Source organism: Coturnix japonica, chromosome 2 (genome assembly GCF_054131305.1).
Source record: "Coturnix japonica strain WE chromosome 2, WE-NBRP24, whole genome shotgun sequence".
In the NCBI taxonomy this organism is placed as follows: Eukaryota; Metazoa; Chordata; class Aves; order Galliformes; family Phasianidae; genus Coturnix; species Coturnix japonica.
The window spans coordinates 122,576,993-122,598,007 of record NC_140664.1 but is presented as its reverse complement, the minus strand read 5'-3'; the positions used below and the strand labels follow the sequence as shown (position 1 = coordinate 122,598,007).

The window sequence follows — 21,015 nt, the reverse complement described above, 5'->3', positions numbered from 1 at the left end:
TTTTTCTACCTTTCTGTTTTAAGGTAAACAAGGTACATAATTTACCATAGTAAATGCACATTGTAAGCGTACATAATTAAGACTACCGGAATAATGGATAACTGTACTGCTATAACTTAAAATCAATCAATTTCTTAAGATGTACATTAATGGATAGACATTATACTTGTGCTCTGTTTCAGTTTTCAACAAAACTGTGTCTTCTCAATAAGCAACACTGATAATAGACTACATATAGCTAGCCTTTCAAACAATGAAATGACTCCAACAACATTCCAGAGATATACTTGAGGTATCTTTTAGCTAGGTTAAAATCACTGATACAACTCATAAATGTCTGTTGTTCTTTCCTCCTCCATGAAAACAGATGCAAAACATATCTACAAAAATTGGAATAATTATACTTTTCAGTTTGAGATCTAGGACAAGATTTTAAAACACTCTACGTTTTCAAAAGTACCAAAGGACACAAGTAGTTCTACCAAAACTTTTCTGTACATCTTGAGTGAATACATTTGAATTACTGCCAAATATTATCCGACATTTTCATAGCTGAGTGTACAACATTCTCATCTCTGTATTATCAGAAGCCCATGCTTATACTAGAAGTTGGACTTAATAATGAAAATGGTCATAAAAGCTACAGCTTTCATGGAACAGTTGTAAAAACTCTGATGTTTTCTTTAAAGAGAGATTTTTGTGCATATGATTGAGCTACTGGCTGGATGTTGAAGGGCAATGCAAGTGCATCTATCTTCTCCAACTCAAAAAGTGGCTTTTCTTCCATGTTACTATTTAAAAGAAGACAGTGGAACAGCTAAGAAGACATAACATGTTTTGAAGAAGGTCTGAAGAATTTTTCCTGAAAACATGGGTGTAGATATTCTTGATGGGGGAGAGTCACATAATGCTGACATAACTGCAGTCTGACACTTTTAACAATTTTCAGCTCAGAGCTGCTAACATGAAGGAAATGAAGCTGTAGCAGCAGGGAGGAATGTGCTATTTGGAAAAAGAAGCAGGTGTACATTTCACACAATTGCTGTGTATGCTAAGGAGGCCCTAAAGTCTCCAGGTCTAGCAGATTACAGAACACCTCTTGTAAATGAAATGTGACTCATGGTTTAAAAACATAATTTTGACCTTAAAATAGTGGTTGCAATTCATTTTGTGAGGCAGGTAAAAATTAGGAGGTAGAAATCTGAAAATAAAAAGTATACGTATGATGTCTTTTAATCACAAAGCACAGAAAACTACTCCAAAGAAGTAAATTCTGTATCTTAATGCATAGGGCTGAAAGAGGTGGAATTTAAGAATAATATTGAAATATTGAATACTCCCGAGACTATATTATTCTTTTCATGTCTCCCCCACATAAAGTAAGGAATGAAAACAGAACATGAACTGCAGTAAAAAAAAAAAAAAAAAAAAAAAAAAAAAAAAAGGCTTACAGAAATTTGCCTTTATTGCACTATTAAGCCATTGCTAAATAACACCTTGATAACACTTTGCTTTATTTGGCTTCACTGCGTCTTCCCATTGATATATGAAATCCCACGTCTACTGCCATTCAGCTTATGCTATAACAATTACAAAGCTAGCTCAATCCTGTTAATAACTTCTTATTCAATCCTGTTAATAACCTCTTATATTAATAAGAATTTACTTTTTTGATGAAACAATAGGATAATGCAGAGTCATTTTGAGAAAACCAATAAAGTCCTCTGACTCTTAGAACAACCTGCATTCAAGTGTTCTTCAACAGCCTTCAGACTCAGACTACTCTCAGATGTGAAGGCCTGTGCCAGACTACCACTTTTAGGAGCCTGAAATTAAAAACAACCATTTCTACTTTAGGAAATAGCTACAAAAGTACTTTTCAAGGTAACTGGCCCCTTAGGCATCAAAGGTCATGATTTGGTTTTACAAGATCTGGTTTTCTTTTTTCAGGTTGGTTAATAGACTTATAGGCTATGTCAGCTGGAACAAATTTTGTAGTATAGCAATGGCTCAGGTTAAAACACTTCTAACAGGAAATTCACAGCAGTTCCTTTCTACTTAGTTATGCCTGTGCTGTCAGTGGAAAACACAAGAAAACTCTGAATCTGCTAATTCTTGAAGGAGATGCACTGTTGGGCCTTCACCTTTGGTTATTCGCTCCATACTTTTTAATACCTAAGATTAGGACTTGTCAGTGAGTCAGAGCAGGAACTTTTAGTGATTCTGAATATTTTATTTCCTAGAGACATGCAAGAAAAGCATGATCACAAGCAGCTTTAGGAGACTGAACCAGGAATCTATTTACACATCACAACCAAAAAGAAGTCATATGTGGAATCATTACTATAAGATGGGCTTAGTGGTAGCAGACCTGAAATAAAAGCTCTGTTTGTATAGTCCCGTTAATGCTCAAAAAAACAAAGAAGCTGTTTGAAGCAAGTGGAAACAAAACACATGAAAACAATGGCTTAGTTTTGAGGTCAGCATTCTAAAAAAAGAACAATATTCCACTTTCTAACCCTTCAAATGTTCATGACAGTTTCATCATGAAATCAACACTCTAGCACAGAATTAATCTATTAGCTGATCGTAGATCTTAGCTTATATCTGGAAACATCTCTGGAGCAAGCGTACACAGGAGGAAGCTTGAAGATTGGGCATGTCACTCAGTCAAATGACCGATAGGAGGAAAGGATGTGAATGGAGTCAGCACAAAAACTGTAAGGAGAAGTAGAAGTGAGGGAAGAAATTTAGATCCCAATTTAGGTCCCAGGTCAAAACTGACAAAGATCCATGGTAACCTATTTCAAAGCCCCTTGTTTCAGACAACAGGCTGATATCAATCTGACAATTTGCAATGGTAATGAATTTAGCAAGGACTGGCTCGACACAAGGTTGTTGCCAAGAAAGAGATTCTGTTATAATGAAGAGACTATCAAAGGACAAGTAATTTTTCATAATGTGACTCAGACAGTAGTTGCATACGCTATTTTAAATGTAGAGTAGCAATTGGCTTTTCTTAAATTTCTTCAGGAGCCAAAAGGGAAGACAGTCATAACATCCACAAAGCAGTAACATCAAGATATTAGAAGAATCTGTATTCTCAATACTACCTGATCCTAGTGAAATTATAGGTGTAGACATTTCCTCTGACATTAACAGATCCCAAATAGGGAAATTAGAATACTTTATGTGAAGTAATAAACATAAAAAGGCTTGCATGGTTTGATTCATGTTCTTTTCATGCTCTCTAGCAGTCTCAGAAACACAGATAGGAAATGGAAATTATGGGTAATCAGTAACTTTGGATACAAAGCAGACGCTTAATAACAAGGAAGAGAAATTACATTTAGTGTTTAATAAGGCTACTGGTAACATGTAAAACTAAGTGACAAAACAGCCTCTTTATGTGGGGCCATGCTACCAGTAGGATGGTTTCAGTCTTCCTTGTTGATGTCTTCTTATGGCTTCCGCAGAATATTTCTGCCTTCTCCTCAGCAAGGATTGGCACTGGGTCCCTATGGGCTGCACTGGAACCATTTTAGGACACAATTTGTTTTGCTAATTATATTTCTCCAGCAGTGACTATTCATTTTTAAATCCTTCACTGATTTTAATTAAGCCTCCCTAAGCTTTCACACTTTTATTTAAGACAACAACAAGCTGATTTACTGCACAGCAAACAGAACCTCAATGCTTCTGCTACAATTGCTTTGGTCATACTGCCAATGGCCCAATGAATTAGTAAGCTTGTAACAACAACAACAAAAAAAAAGAGGTAAAAAATAAACTTGTCTTCCAAGAAATTCTAAGTTGGAAACAAGGGCTTTGTTTCAAGGATTTAATTTCGTAATTCTTTCCTCTTATTAATTAAATAAAAGAACTTATTAATTAAATAAAAGAACTTATTATTAATTAAATAAAAGAACTAAAATAAAAGATTGTCTGAATGAGGAGTGAAACCAAATGGTTTCATGACTCAGACAAACCAGTCACTGCAGGAGTCCATACAATTCACCATAAACATAAGGAAAAATAGAAATGTCGTCATCATGTTAGGATTAAGAACATAAATTTATTGCAGGTACAGATAGACAAAGGAGAGAAAGCCCTCTTGTAAGCTATCAGCACTGTTATACGGCCCTATGGTACCTGTCAGCAATAGCATCACATAACATATGATTTCACACTCTTAATTTCAAGTCTTAATCTTCCATTTACAGAAGCCTGTATGGAGGCCTACAACACATTTTTCTGAGACAAAAGTAAAGAGCCTTCACTCTAATGCACATGGGACCAACACACTGAAAAGCATGTGACAGGTCTTTGCATGTAATTGCTGTTATTAGGAACTAAGCTTTCTCAAAATGAATCCTATTTAAGACAACCAAGAACCAAGCTTTAGTCAAAGCTGCAGATTAACTTTTTGGAAAAGGATAGGTACAGATGGTAACAGGATAGAATTCAAAATAATAATGCTCCACCTCTTAATAAATACTGCAATTTAGAGTAGCCCTTATATGAAATAAGTTATACTGATTATGAACTGCACATTCAACACATTTCCCAGCCCAACTGGTCTCTAACTCATCTGTGCTTTGAAAGATCTCATTTGAAAAAAATATTTTAAAAGTTTGAGACAAACTGCCAGCATATATATAATTATTTCATTTGACTTTATTAAGTAGACATTTAGAAGTAATATTTTATGATACTTAGTTTTACAAACCAAGCACATTTAATAAAGGTCCAAGACTTCCACAACAAGATATCACTTACTCCAGTGCTTGAGAGGAGCTTACACTATATGATATTGACAGGATGAGTTTTAAACTAAAAGAGGGAATATTTAGATTAGATGCTAGGAACAGATTTTTTTACTCAGAGGGTGGTGAGGCTCTGAAATTGATTGCTTACATAGGTTGTTGATGCCCCAACACTGGAGATGCTCAAGGCCAGTAAGAAAAGGCTTGTTTTGATGGTGCCTAGCAACTTCACAAGGGGCAAAGGATAAAAAATGAAACACTGGAAGCTCCATCTGAGCATGAGAAATAAAAAAATCTGTACTTTGAGAGTGACAGAGAATTGGAACAGGCTGCTCAGAAAGGTTGTGGAGTTTCTTTCTCTCGAGATATTCAAAATCTGCCTGGGTATTTTCCTGTATAACATACTCTAGGTTACGGTAGGGACTGCAGGGAACCTGTTTTAGCAGGGGAGACTGGACTAGAGATTTCTTCTAACCCCTACAGTTCTGTGATTTTCCATTCTTTAAAAGAAATTTCCTCCTCTAATTAGAAATCAAATATCTCATCCACTGTTCTCATGACATTTTGATTGGTTCATTTTGGTTTGGAAATATTTTTTTTTTTTTGTTTTTGTAAATTACTTTTCCACTGGGGTTCCATCATATACATTAAGAATAGGATAAAAGAACTATAAGGGTAGAAAACACAAAATAAAACCATATAAAACTTTATGAGCCTGGATATGCATAATAGATTTTACAGAGTCTGCTGGATCTGCAGCATAAATGAAGTATACTTTTTAAACTCATACAACAAACCAAATAAACACTATATTTTGAAGGAGATGCAGGAATAAAGACTTGTCACGCATTAAGATTTTTTACTATAGTGTAAAAACACAATATTATTGAATCTTTGCAATGCTACTAATAAGATAACATAAGATACAGCTACTATAAACCCACTCTTTATTGTAGAATTTTATCTTAGAAACTGTGTATCTCTAACAATTCCCTACTGTTCAGCTGGCTATCCGATAGGCTGTTTACCCTAACATTAAGCCATTCAAGTTATTATTATCTGATCAGAAAAATTATTTAAGTATCCATGTGGACAAATATGTTGGTTAATTATCTGTCATTCTATGAAACAGAGCCTCATAGGCAAATATAAATGTAGTCATTTTAAGTCTTGATACCACTTCTGTATAACTACTTCCAATAAAATTCACAGTCCAAATGCCTTTGTCAAGGTCAGAGTGATGTCAAAGCACATGGATTTTTTTTCTCCCCCAAAGCTTATCATTATCTTTGCCCCCAGTGCTTCTGTTCTAATTTGTACAGAGAAAGCATAAGGGCAGGAAATAGTTTTAAGAGTTTGTTGATGGAAAGCAAGACAAAGCAGAGTTTCTAGGTGAAGCTGATTGATAGAAGGGTAGCCCTTACAGAAAGGGGAAAGGTAGTTCCAAAAGAGACACTTAGTAACAGGAGTGAAAAACACCAGGGAAGCTGTACAGGAAGGAAAAAAATATTGACACTTGCATCATAATACAATACTTCAGAAAAAGACAGGATGTAAGGAGGTAAAAAGTGCAATTGTCTGACTGGATCTCTGCCAGTCAACAGGCAACTTTCCACAGCCCTTCAGAGCAAGCTGCCTGCTGGTGATGAAGTATGATCTCCTACAACAGACACGTGGTAGTCAGAGTCAGTGATTTTTGGCTAGAAACACAGTGATACACACCCAGCTTTATATCATCCTTGCCATTTAACAGCTGTCACCCACAGGTTGAATTTTGTTATCAAATTGCTCTTCATTAAGGATGAACACATTTCCTGGAGGCTCCTTAGTTGAAGAGTTCAGAGCAGCAGAACAAACAGAAATTTCTGCCAGGCTTTAATAACATGCTCCACTCAGTACAGTGATACTCTACATCTTCTAGCACACCACCCAGGAAGACAGATTTCCCTCCTGCTCAGAGCTATTGCTCTGGGGGACAAGAAGAAAAAAAAAAAAGATGGAGCTCAGGCAGTACAACCTCAGCCTTTGTTCCTCTTCCTGCAGCATAGATATCCTTTTTCCATTTTCTTACTCACTAAAAATAAAGTATTGCAAAACATGACAAAATTACATTAGAATTCTCTGCAGTTTGGCAATTATTTTTTATAGCATTCCTCTTGGGGTGTCTAGGAAAAGAACAGTTAAACATGAATACCATTACCCTGTTTACACACTCCATGTCCAAAAGAATCTTCATAACGTATAAAAATTACACATTTAAGCAGCTAACTAGCTAGTTAACTCAAATTTTTCCCTCTGTTGTTACAAATCATACACACACTTCTGAACAGTCTGATACTGGAATAAACATGAGTCTTTCTCATGAGAATAAAAGATGACTGTGAATCTGCTGTTCCAGCTGGTGAGTTGTTGAGAGACTGTGCTCAGGTGCTCTGCAATGGCTCAGTGATGCAAGCTCTGATAACAGAAGTTTTCAAGGGAAAACGGATTTCAATATTTTCAGTGCCTGTGAGGTCACTTTGGGTCAGTAGTGGGTAAAACGTCTTCAGTTTTGATGAAAGGCTGACCAGCGCCATCTTAAATACACAAAGATCCCCTTCTGTAATAAATACAAATATTTCTTAAAACATAATCTGACCTTAGGCATGACCATACAAAGAATTCTTGATTTCAGTTTTAGAAAATAGCTAACATTTATTTGATCACAGTGAGATTTAGTATTGTAATTTCATTTTGTCCAATAGTCCTATATTATTAATATATAGTACCATTATTAATGGTAGCATTAATGCTTATTTCAAATGACATCAAGGCCTACTGATTAAGGATGATCCTCCATCAAAGGCTCATTTATCAAACATTAGTATTGTTGTTGCTATTTTATTGGCAATTTTTGTCAACGCAGTCTTTACAAATTTAACTACTTGCTCCAGATTCATCAGGGCTACATGAGAATGAATCCTCATTCTCAGGGGAACTCCCTACAAGATGACTAGGAGTTGTTGTCTCAAAAATCTCAGTCTGAAACAGCTGACTGCTTTGCTGAAATGCAAAGAGGCTTCGGATCTCTTGGATGCTCTGGAAGTGTCTGACAAGCTGTCCAGTTTCCAGATCTCTGAGCATTATGCTACAGAAGTGAGGAAAAACATGGTTGGCTTAAAAAAGGCCCAACCCTACCCTACTTCAAAACCTATTGCACTTGTTTTTTTGCTCCTGCTGCTGTAACTCTGCATCAGTCCCCCATCATTCTTAGTTATGGTTGCTTAATACATACTGTATTTTGAATCCCTGGCCATATCAAACATCTGAAATATTTTCAGGGCTATTTCAATTGCCTACAATATGCCTTTTTATCTATCTTTGTTTTAGCACTTGGCAAGCTTTCTAAAAGAACTTGCTTATTCCAATTCCTACATAAAATGCCTGCCTATGTAGAACACTTTTGAATAATATTTTTCTCTGCAATAACTTTGAATTGCTTGTGATTCATATTTTTTTTCCTGATTTGTGGACAGTTTCGAAGCTGTCTTCATGCTATCTGGTGAAATGACTCAATGGTTAATTAATACAGCTTAATACATTCAAAATGTAGACATCGACATCTGAGCTCCTCACCTCAGGCTGTCTTTGTAGCATCACATACATATACACACATAAGTTGCTCTGAAAGTACTGCCTCCTATTTCCATGGAAACTACAACAGATACTAAGAGCTCAATAACAATACTTTTCAAAGTAGCCACTAATGTTAGCTGTAAATTTTTGCCAACCTTGAACAAGAGACCGTACGCTACATTCATAAATATTTGCATCAGTGGAGGTGCCCCATGGTCACTGTTGTTGCAGTTGAAACGTACCAACTACTGTCCCACTATGCTCATATCCAGTGTTTGGTTTTCAGAAGTATCAACAGGTGTCAATGGGTGCAATTTTTTTCTACTTGGAGGAATTCAATTCCACACTTTTGCTTCAAATGTACTCCAAGGTCAGATGCCGTTTTGTCACAATGTTCCCCTGCTGCCATCCATCATATGGCAACAAAATGTAATGGAAAATTGTCAGGAAGGTTCAGTCACTATTGCCATACTACCAGCACCTGTCCCTGATGGTATGGAGGGCAATACAATAAATAGGAGGCATTAATTTCAGAGTGGCCCTTTTATACAGACACATACATACATAGATACATACATGTATGAGAGAGAGTAAACAAACCAGAGAGAATTGGACACAGGATGTAACTTGACCAACCTCCTTGCCTTCAGTATTCATAGAATATTGACTATATTGATTATGTCCCTCTTGGCTATACATGAGTTAGGTTGATAAACATGGATGTAGAAGATGTCAATACAGCTAGATTACTTGTTTTCTTTGTATATGATTATTCATTTGACTTGTAAATTTGTCTGCAGGCTATGACTTAGCTCATGGCAGTCTATGCACTTTAAGTGTCCCTTCCACAACTATCTGTGATCAACTCATCATCAATCAGCCAAACTTTCACAAGGCAATAACCGTGTCACTTAACCCTTTTGCTTATCTTCACCAAATAGTAATCAACTGTATTTCTGTTAATGTTTACCTCCTGATAGTACATGCTTAATAAGTTTATTTCATCTCATTCAGTTCATGGGGTTCCTGGCTCCTTAATACACTGCTGTAACTCCTACAGTGAACCTCTCACTTATTCTGCCCTCTGACCATTAAAAGCCTCTCATCCTGTTGGAATCTATACATTCATATACTAGAGCAAACAAAGTTTTAATGTTTCGCTGCCCTTTTAACTTGGAAATTAGTAATTAGCAGTTAGTGGACAAGTTAAGGTTGAGTGGAAAATTTAACTCAAGACTTCAGGATTTAGCTCACAGATATAATTTCCATTTTTAGTTTGCTGAAAGAAATTACACTTAAAATTTTATGAACTCATGTTCAAGGACTAACAATTTCTTTCAATTCATTTTGATAACAATATCATAATTAACCAAAATGAATTTGCTAGAGAACCATTCATCCATGCAAACGGTAATAATCAGCATGTTAATACTTCCACTGACTTCTATTTTGCAAAGCTCATTTTGTTTGGGAATAAAATGTGGCAGATGGATCAAAGCAAACAATTTAAGCATCAGAAACTTCAAGTCATGACAGAATTGTATGGATCAGTCTAGAAAAGCTCACTAAAGACAGAGAAAATTAAGCTAAAACAGCTTTGGAAATGTCAAAATAACAAACAAACAAAAAAAGCCCATCACAACAGAACAAGCTGATAGCTACTTAGGAGAAAAAACTCTGATTCTTACATAATTACACACGACTTTCTGTTTAATGACAAATCCACTATTGCATTTCCATTATTACAAATGAAAATCACAAGAGAACAAGAGGATGCTTTAAAAACAGTCTATGAAAGCCTGGGGAGATGCTCACCTACCAAGGAACCAGAAGTCACTAACTACATTTAGAACAATACTACCAATTCTCTTAACTTCTAGTTATGAATTAAATAGCCCTGCTAAAGATATGCTGAGGACAACAGTGAGTGAAGCACTCAAATTAATTATTTTTAATTCCTGTTCTCAGTACCTATTCATTAAACAGTAAAAAAGTTGAGTATATACCTCAACAATTTCAAAGTCATCTTAAGGAACTTGGAAACTATGCAACCTACATGAAGAACTGAAGAAACCACTTATATTGTGTCAGGGATTTAATGTGCCATTGTCCTCAATTTTCCTCTTAACAAGGTTATTTAATTCATGGCTGGAGGTATAAACAGTTTGAAGTGTTATTATTAACATAATTAATCCCATCCTGTTCTCCAAGAACTGTACATCTGTCATGTGGGAATCCTGTACATGCTAGCTTTGTCACTCTTTTTATTCCATAATAACCTCTGAAGGTCTTCCAAAACTCTAATAATAGAAATGCCACTGTGAAAATCTTAGCTACTAAGAAATAGTAGAATATATAGTATAAAAAACACTTGCATCCTATCTTTACCATTTACTATCAAGGTACAGCAAGCTGGAGAGATGGGGGAAACAAAAATGCTGTGAAGTTCAACAAGGAGAAATGCACGGTCCTATACCTAGACAGGAACAACTCCAGGCACCAGCAATTGTTTGTGGCCACCCGCCTGGAAAATGGCTCTGCAGAAAAACACCTGGGGGACCTGGTGGACGTTAAGCTGAATGTGAGTCAGCAACATGCTTTCACCTTTGTGAAGGCTAATGGGGAGGCTGTCCCAGGGTACTGTCTTCACTTCTGGGCATCCCTGTACAAGGGAGACAAGTGCCTTACATAATACCAAATACTCAAAAGTGACTTACATAACACCACCAAGATGATCAAGGGAGCACATTTTCTATCAGGAAGAGTGAATAAAACTGGACTGGGGGAGTCTCAGGGATCTAATCAACGCATATAAATAGCTGAAGGGAGGGTGCAAAGAGGATGGAGCCATGCTCTTTTCAGTGGTGCCCTGTGCCAAGGCAAGAGGCAATGGGCACAAACTGGAACACAGGAGGTGCTGTCTCTAAACATCAGGAAATACTTCTGTAATGTGAGGGTGCCTGAGCCTAGGTTGCCCAGGGAGATTGTGGAGTCTCCTTGAAGATCTTGCAAAGTCACCTCAATATGTGCCTGAGCAACCTGCTCTGGGTGTTTGCCTGAGCATGGGTTGGAGCAGATAGACCCAGAGATCCCTTCCCACCTCAGCTATTCGGTGACTCTGTGATATGACCTGCTGCATCACAAGTAACTTATTGTAACAAAAAAAAAAAAAATCAAGCAGAACAAAAGTAGAATATTTATCATAGAGTTTTGACTGAAGTAGATCCTTCTTCTCCCCAAAGTCTCTTTAAATTCTTAAAGTTGCTTGAGCTTGACTGCATCCTGTTGTGAACTGACAGGATGGCTTACAGACACTGAGCTTTATCAAGACAATAATTTTAAAGTGATCACCAATTAGTTCTCACTTTTTCATGCTTAATTTTGAGTGTGAGAAACATGAGCGACAAATGTGGAGAAGTATCTCTGCTAATTTCAACAGCCTTTAGTAAAGGGGCTGATGTTAAAGTCCCATTTAGCATGATAATAATCCATAATCAGTTCACTGCAGTACTATCACACTTAGGAGAAGCAGAGAAAAGCAAAAAACAGAACTATCATTCAGAATTCCATTAACTTTAATAGCAACAGAAAAGAGTCTTGCGAACTTCAGTTAATCTCATATGCCTGCAAGTATTTATTTATTTATTTTGAAATGCTTTACACTAAAAGAAAAAACTTTTTCCTCACAAATTACTATTACATGTTTCTGTTTGGGAGCTTCATTCTCCTCCCAGTTCTCTGGGAGCAGTTGGAAGAGCCTGATGAATGCAGCATTTTAATGACACAAGTGGTAAAGATTCAGGAGTTCTATTAAAAGTTAAGCTTGAGAATAGAATAACTACTTGAAGAAGAGTGAACTTTAAATGCTTCCATGAATCAAATACAGCAGTAAGAATTAGGGGACATTTACAGGATGAACACTGTTCCTACTGCTGCTGCTTTATCTGTGCTGCATCCATCCACTTCATTCTTTCAGATCACATGAAACAGCTCCTCTAAAAACAGGATATGGAACTTGGTGTCAGTGATTCCGTACCAAAACATAAGAAAAATAGAATGGTAATTAGGCAGCCCCCAAGTTTTTTTTGTGCGTTTGTTTGTTTGTTTATTTTAATTTTTGCTGCAAATCGACCACTTAATATTGGACTTTTTCCTCCAACTCCGTTCACTTCTTCTATTCTTCTACATTAGTAGCAAAAATGGAGATCTCAACACAGAGCATCAGTCAGCAACCTGCACTCCTCCTTCTCTTGTTGAAGCTCTGGTTGCTGCACCCCCAAAATTTTTAGATGTACCTTTCCTACTCAAACATAAGAAGGAGAAACCTTAGCAAGGGATAAGGCAGGATTAGCTCTGGTGACAGGGATTTCTACATTTTTTTCTCGTCCTGTTGTACCTCTCAGCAGAGCTTGACCAGCTAGAATCGTGAATCTGCTGGACATGTTAGAGATGAGAGGAGGCTGCAATTCTCTACAATATTTCCCTATCCCTCTCTTTTTTTTTTTTAACTACCTTCTGACCCTTACTCCTCTAAATACTTGTTTTCTTTCATGTTATTTATTTTTTCTCTGATCTCAACTTCCATCTCCACACTCCTTCAAGGAACATGAGCAGGAGGGGAACAGTGTCAGAAGGGTGTTGGTGGCTATTATACAACAGGAGATCTGCACAAACAGCAGCCAGTGGTGGCGGAAGACAGGACCCCAACCATGAAACATCATTGGTGTACAGAGGTACAGGACTAGGAGGTTGGGCTGCATCATACCTCTTACCTATTGTGATACTGCTGTAGACACTATACAGCACCCCAACAACACTCAACAATTAGCTTGTTTGACAAAGGACAAGCTACATACTTCCGTCAGCACTTCTCATTATCAGATAGAAAATCCTCTGTCCTCATGCAGACAAAACACTCTAGGTTTTCCTTCCTTGTCTTGGCTCCAGCACAATCTCTACAAGTGCAAATGCTCCAGACATACATACACAACTGGAACACTTAAATAGAAAACCATTAATACTACAAAGTCTTCTACTGAGATGGTTTTATAACAGTTAAACTTGAGCAGTATGAGGTTATCCTTATACTGATATTTTGCTATTTTCTTCTGGAAAACAAGAAATAAGTGCTGTAGTTTCCCTTGACATATGTGGGAGAAAAAAAGGATTTTAAATAGCTGCAAGAAACTTCTCAAATTACTCAAAGTAAATGGTTAGAAAGCCACTTACCCCCAGTTGCCACAGTAATTTCACGTAGAAAATGGCCATAGAATGGAAAATCAAAGGACAGATTCACTCTCTGAAAGGAACACCAGAAAATAAAAATCGATATTGTGCAGAAAACAAAATGAAGAATACTCCAACTAAAATGTCTGTTTCAATCATTGCTTTTTATTTTTTAGTGAAGCCTCATTATTCTAAATTTGCAATTGCCAGTAGCTAACTAGGAACAATTCTGGCACTTAAAAAACTGAAAGCAGTGAACATTCAAAACTGAAGACTTTAGAAAATTAAACACATATCAAACAGACATTATAACTACTTAATAAGAATGCAATTAAGAAAGATTTGTTAATTTAAAAAAGGTTTTTAAACCTCCTTGCTAAGAAGAGCCATCACTATATAAGTTTTACAATATGCATGACACCTTTGCCAGCAAGTGGTTTACTCCTGAGCCACATGCCTCTTCAGATTCAGATGTTCTCCCTGACCCCCTGCTGCTACCTGGTTGCTTATCTGATGAAAACTGGAAAACAGTTTCTTCGGCAAACTCAAATGACACCACTTCCCAGACCTTCTGCTTACTAACAAAGACCTTAAATTATTTACAAAGAAAGAAAGCAACAACAGTACTAGCAAACTTACTGCAAATTTTAAAAAGAAAAAAGAAGGGGGTGGGGAGTGGAGAGTGAACAGACTTAATTCCTCTGTCAATCTATCCTATATCAGCTGACATCACAGCAGTGAACTGTAATTTAAAGATCTGGAGAGCAGATTTCTCCTCACCTACGGTCTTCATAAAGTACCATTCAAATTCACACTTATTTTCCCTCTCTGCTTTCTCCTTTCTCATCTATTCCACTGCTCTCCCAAAGCTTGTTAACTACTGTGACTACTCAATTATCACTTGGTGTTCTACCTGCCTCAGCTCTGAGCATATCAGTAGTCCTGGCAGAAAGAACTGCTGAAATTCCAGTAAGGTCTTTTCATGGCTTAAATATTATATCCCATAGAAAGATTCCACATGCATAGTGGCCTGTAGCTCTGTATTATTCGGCATTTAAAAGGAGCTACTACAGAAAAAAGTGTTGAGAAGAAGTGTTATTGATTGTCCTTCATCCCTAAGCTTTGATGTCTCCACTTAAGAAAGGAAAATAATTGATAATTTATTAAAATTGAAAAAACAAAACAAATAAAATAAAATAATTGCTATCTTGGGTTGTTTTCATTGTTTTTCTTTTTTCAAATAATAATTGAGATTTATGATCTCAGGAAGGATTATATTTACATCTCCCTGAAACATTTACAGAATTACTTAATAAGAAATTAACAGCTGAAGATTTACAGTAACTTTAAAACAGATTTTCTTTCCACTTAAGAGGAAGATAGTATTTTGACAAGATAGTGTTTTCTTTTATAATAAGAATACAGAATTCATTTGCATTGCGTTAATTGGAATGAGTAAGTTTTAATGACATCTTTTGAGAGTATGTAAATATGTGTACGTAACCAAACATTTAATCACAATGGTATACGCAAAAGAAAACTTATAAAAAATTAAATTAAGTCACATTTTGAATTTTTCATAGCTGGAAAGTTGTATGCTATGTTCATGTATGTGTTCCACTCAGATTATGTCCTCGCTTTACCTCACATAATTTCCATGAATGCGGTTAAAAATGATCACAACTTCTCTCTATCCTTTTCTTTTATTAGCATTAACTTTCTGAATAACACAATAAACATTAAAATGCTTTTAAGGGGGCACAGTTGTCTTTCACTGTCCTTTAAATTGTTGTAATAAAGATAATAGTTTAACGATAATGTTTGTGATAAAGACTTGATCCTATGCCCACTCAAATCAGATATAGATCTCCCATTGACTTCAATCAAAAAGTAATGCCCTAAATTCTAACAGCATAATAGGCACTTAGTATAGGCAATTAAACAGTGTAATAGTGTATTAAAGAACTAAGAAGATTTGAGGAACATTTTAAAGTTTAATATTTAACAGCTACTTGCTATAGGGAGAGTAAATCAAAGTCCTCATGCTCAGGAGTCTGAGCTGCCAGGCTCCGATCTACTATGCTCCACATCAATCCAGTCCAAGCATTATTTCATTTTAAGCCTCTTGAAAAATAATTGAACAAAATATCCTCCTTGGAATTAACATTCTGAAACAAGAAATCTCACAAACCAACTTGAAACAAAAGTGCTTAGAAAGAGAGCATGGAGGGAGTTATCTTCACTAACTATTAAAACAGGTTAAAATTTCTAAATGGAATTTCACTAATATTTAGGCCTCAGGATCAATAATTATTATGTGTGTGTGTGTGTTTATGTATATATATAAAGTTTAATAAGTGCATATGTATATATATATATATATATATAATTTATATAAATATATACATAAACTTATACTGGTATTTTTTAACAAGCTTAATTATTTTTGCATGTTTCCATTCTCTCCATTACCAGGTTTGGTTTACCTTTTCTGTTCACTCAACCCCATTAAAAACAAACTGTCTTAAGAAAATAGCTGATACAGTGTTTTATTAAACCTACTCCAAAGAAATATAACTGCCTAAGCCCTCTGCTTTTGTATTAGCCCTTGCTTATTCTAGTCTCTTAGACCACGAAGAAATTTGGGCCCTTGTCAGACAAATGCTACCCTATTCTGCCTTTTTGTATTCAGAGTTAAAAACCACAGTATTTCTTCTTGCTGTCACTTACATTCCCCTGAGACAGTCACCTGGCTGGCATCAGGGAGATAACATATAAACTGAGTGAAAAGTGGAATTTAATTTGACTTTTTCTCAGCTTGGAAACTGTTAAACACCGCTAATTCTTGGAACAAGCAGACAAACAAAGAAAAAAGCAGCCCCAAAAGATGCAAAAAGTAAACCAAAAAAGCAAACAAACCTTACAAGTTTCAAGAAAAGCAATTTCAGCAATTTTCTTCTCAGCCCCATTCTGTCTCTAATGAAATTAACAGTAACATTTCCTCTGACTTCAGAGATGAAACTAGTTTACTGTTAGATAGTTTGAGATCTAACCTTAAAACAGAGCATACATATATACCTTAAAGACATTTCTGAAGGACTGTTACATTAAATACAAAAACGTATCTGGAAATCTTTCGATAGCAACACAGTTCAGAATTTTAAATCTTAACTAAAATTCAAAGATGAAGCTCTGAACAGGAGTATTTTGATACTTAGAGCAGTTTAATTGCTCACAGTTGAAAAACATTTATGACAGTAAAAATAAAAAGTATAACAACTTACTGCTGCTTGTCGATGAGTATTGGAGAGGATCCCATGAATCTTTACTTTGTCTTTCTCCATTTGGTCTATATTGACCCATAAATCCCGACTGGTAGAATCATATGGGCCATATGTCCTTGAAGTATAATAATTATGATCTGTATCCTCCTAAAAGGGGAAGGAGGGGAACACAGCAAAGAGATATCAGAATGGAATATGCATTTTACTTTTATGTAAAATTCACACTTCACACTCAAAATTCCAAATGTTTTCCAGAATATATTTCTGCCGCCAACCATGAGCATTTGGCAAGGCAAATACTTACCATAACATTATCTACCTCCAAGTCATAACCATACCATACCTGTAACCACATTTATAAAAATCTACAGCAAAATTTATGATATTTATGATGGCAACAAAGTGAGCTGACGATTAAGTTCATGTAACAACTACCATATTATAACAAAATGATAAGTAGTACTCAGAGCCAACAGCTTAATGGGAATTTTATTTATTTTTTTTTTTTAAGTTTTCTAAGCATAATTTATTAGAATAGCCTTTAAGTGAGCATTCATAACATTGTTAATAGCTATAGCTTTACAATTATTTCACTTTAGATCTCCAAAACATTATTTTAAGGTACATTTGCCATTCAGAGAGAGATCAATACGTACATATATTTATGGAAAATTTTTTGCAGTCTTTAAAATGAAGTGGTTGCTGCCATGCCCATATCACAGCAAATTCAGAGAGAAAATATAAAAATCCTAAATGTGCTATGTGAAACCATGCTAGTGGACCACCAAATTCTGCAGCCAGAATATATATCCAACACAGCAATCCATTTCATTGTTCAGGTGATAGTCAAAGTCTAGGCAACATCTGGTTACTTTGGATGACAGATGAGATGCCAACACTCAAAATAATCTGCATGCCATTCTACTGCAATCAGTTTTTACTCAAAATCACATAAGTCACTGGCTCTTATTTAGCACATAAAAAAGTGTATTTCTGAGATCTTTTATACAAAAATATTTTATTCTAGCTACTGATTAGTCAACCTTTACCCATCCAAAGTTTTTAACTGTGAAATATTTAAATCAAAATGTTGTCAGTTTTCTGTGGAATGGCTACAAAAAACACTGCAAATTTACCATGTGAACATGCACCACTGTGGAAATGAAATCACAAGATTCTTCCGTAAGTTTGCCAGCTATCAGGAAATGCTTTACTGGTAAGAACAGATACCTAAGAGTCTTCATTCTGACAGATGTGCTTAAGGAGTTTGGTTGATTCTACCTGTTTCATAATACATTCCACCAACCATAGGAAATTAGAATGCTTAGAAATAAATAAAGCATGTTAACATACGAAAAAATAAGAAGAGAAAGTAGACAACATGCTCATTACTACTTTAAGAAGCAACAGAAAATTAATTAAGGTGCTGATGGTTAAATACAAAGTTTTTTGTTTTTTTCTTTCTTTCCCCCCCTCACTTTCCAGGTATTTTTGGTAAATAAGAATAACTTCCAGTTGCTTCTCTGTAAGTACAGTTTGTCCCAAATACTGCACATAGATGAAATAAGATGCACCTCTATTTTATTGACAAGTACACCTTCTACAGCAGCAGACTTTTCCAAAAACTTTTTTTGCATCAACTATTATTGTTGTCAACCTTCCTGAATTTGAAGGGAATATTTATTATTATGGGAAAATAAGTTATTTTTTACCTGAAGCAATCCTCAATGTTGACTTGCCATCTTACTGTGATTGTAAAGAAAACTAATTTCATACAGTTTTTATGCGGGATATTTTCTGATGACACATTGAATATATTTTCATACTCTCACTACAACTAAGTATTCTCAGGTGTGCTGTGTGTATACATTGCTCATGAAAGCTCAGCACAGCTGAAGACTAAGCCTTTTTTAAACTTTTGGAGTACATTACTTGTCAGACTCTTACTAGATATTCATTCTGTAAGTCATACAGTCCAAATGTCACAAGGCTGTTCCCTCAACAACTTCTCTCCCCTAACAAATAAGGACTTCAAACGTGCTAAGTGTGCTCTCATAGACTAGGAAGTGTGGTGTAACTGTGTGTGCTATTTATCAGGAAGAGTTACATTATGCTCCAAGATATATTCAAATTGCTAACTGGGATGCGAACCAAAAGTGTACGTGAAAATAATACAGAAAAAACATGAAACAATGAAGTTCTCTCTCACTGAGGTAAGGCACCGTGATTCAATGACGATGCGATCTCATATGTGAAAGAAAAGAAACTTTGAGAGTCCCATGCTTACACATGCTCCTTAATTTAGGTTAGGAATAAGATCCTCTGTCAAATCTATGTGCAAGAATGCTTTTTTTTCAAGTACTTTTTTCTATTCCATCCAAACTGCAGACAATAATGAATGCAGTTTTACCATCTTTAAGGTTATACTATAAATGAAGCAGAAAAAAAAGCAGGGAAAAAAGCATCCAAGGATGATCTCTGCTGCTGCACAACAGTACACCACAGAGAAAACACTAGTTTATCTGTAAGAGAGAAATATATTAGCAAAGCAAATTGTTACAGTGTATACAGACAGACAGCAGTTAGATTTCAACAGCTTTAGTTCTGGCCACCTTCTCCCAGTCCTTGTATCCATTGAATATTACATAGCATTAAAGTCATAGAATTATTAAGGTTGGAAAAGACCACTAAAATCACCCAGTCCAGTCATCCACCCTATTTCCACCATGCCCACTGTGTCCCCCAGTTGCATCCCCTCCCTGGGCAGCCTGACCACTCTTTCCAACTGGCTCACACAACACCTAATTTATCACTGTATTTACTTGAAAATTTAAATAATTGGTTTTGACCAGAAAAAAACAAAATCTAAGGAAACTATTTGGAAATTGTTGCTATTAATTGTTGCTACCTGTAATTGAAGATAATTAGACTGTATGTCTATGAAAACACAACTGTTCTTTTAAATACTCTAAATACTGAAATGATGTTGTCATATTTCCATTGAGACAACACCTCAATGAAGGAACTCTGAAACCATAACGGATACAAAGTTAAGACTTCATAGATGTTTAGTTTTGTCACTGGAAAAACAGGAACTGGTGTATGGTTTTTAACAAAATTAATTATTGCCCAACTATTGCTAATATTGCAGACTATGCATACCTTTAATGAAATTAAAGTGCTTCTGGTTTTTGCCCCAAAAATCAGTACTGAGGAAATTCATAATCAAACACTATGTTCATAAATTTGACTCTAATTCTAATATAATATGAGTATTTATAGAGAAATAGCTTATGAAATTAATCTGTAATTGTCTAATTATGTTTTCTAAAATTTGCATTTGCACAATAAAACAGAAACCCTGGAAGGAGAAAACAGGCAATTAAAGAACATTTTTCAGGGAGAGAACAAACATAATAAAAAAAAAAAAGGGGAAATTTCGAAGGAGGAAATGAGTAAGCAATTAAAAGTATTTCCCTAATGAAGAAAATTAGTCCTAGTAATTCACTTCATGGAAGAAAATAGAACACCCTTTCTATTAAAACAAGCCAGCAGCAAGATTATCCTGCATGCAGACAACAAATCCAGTTTCCCCAACATTATTTGTACCAGTCTCACTCAGCTCTAGTTATTTCCTTACTCCCTCTCTGCATCATGGCCTATAACCCCAGTAAAATAAAGCTATAATTAATTGCTGAATATTTTCGTATTTTCATGAGAAAATTAATCTTACCATTCTGCATGTTATTAGTAGCCACCAGATAAAAACGGTGCAAGAGCGCAGTACGGAAGTGACATGGGACACTGGACTCTGGAATCATAGAATGATTTGGGTTGAAAGGGACCTTTAAGATCATCTAGCTTCAACCCCTCTGCTATGGGCAGAGACACTTCCTCTAGACCAAACTGCCCAAAGCCACATGTAGCCTAGCCTTGAATGCCTCCAGGGTTGGGGTGTCCATAACCTCTCTGAGCAGCCTGTTCCACTGTCTCACCACCCTCAAGGTAAAGAATTTCTTCCTGATATCTAGTCTAAATCTACCCTCTTCCATTTTAAAACCCGTTTCCCCTTGGCCTGTTGCTAAACGCCCCTATAAAAAATACCTTCCCAGCTTTCCTGTAGG

The 21,015-nt window shown here is 35.8% G+C and overlaps 1 protein-coding gene across 3 annotated transcripts in view; it reads right to left on the bottom strand.

Annotated features, from left to right (window-relative positions):
* Window positions 1–21,015, bottom strand: part of PLXDC2 (plexin domain containing 2) — a 225,650-nt gene that overhangs the window by 75,948 nt on the left and 128,687 nt on the right. For all 3 annotated transcript variants that reach the window (XM_032443073.2, XM_085538689.1, XM_085538690.1), the window contains 2 exons: window positions 16,892–17,038; window positions 13,611–13,680 (listed from right to left, as the gene is read on the bottom strand). In XM_032443073.2, coding sequence (XP_032298964.2) covers window positions 13,611–13,680; window positions 16,892–17,038 — 217 coding nt within the window. The remainder of the gene's footprint in view (window positions 1–13,610; window positions 13,681–16,891; window positions 17,039–21,015) is intronic.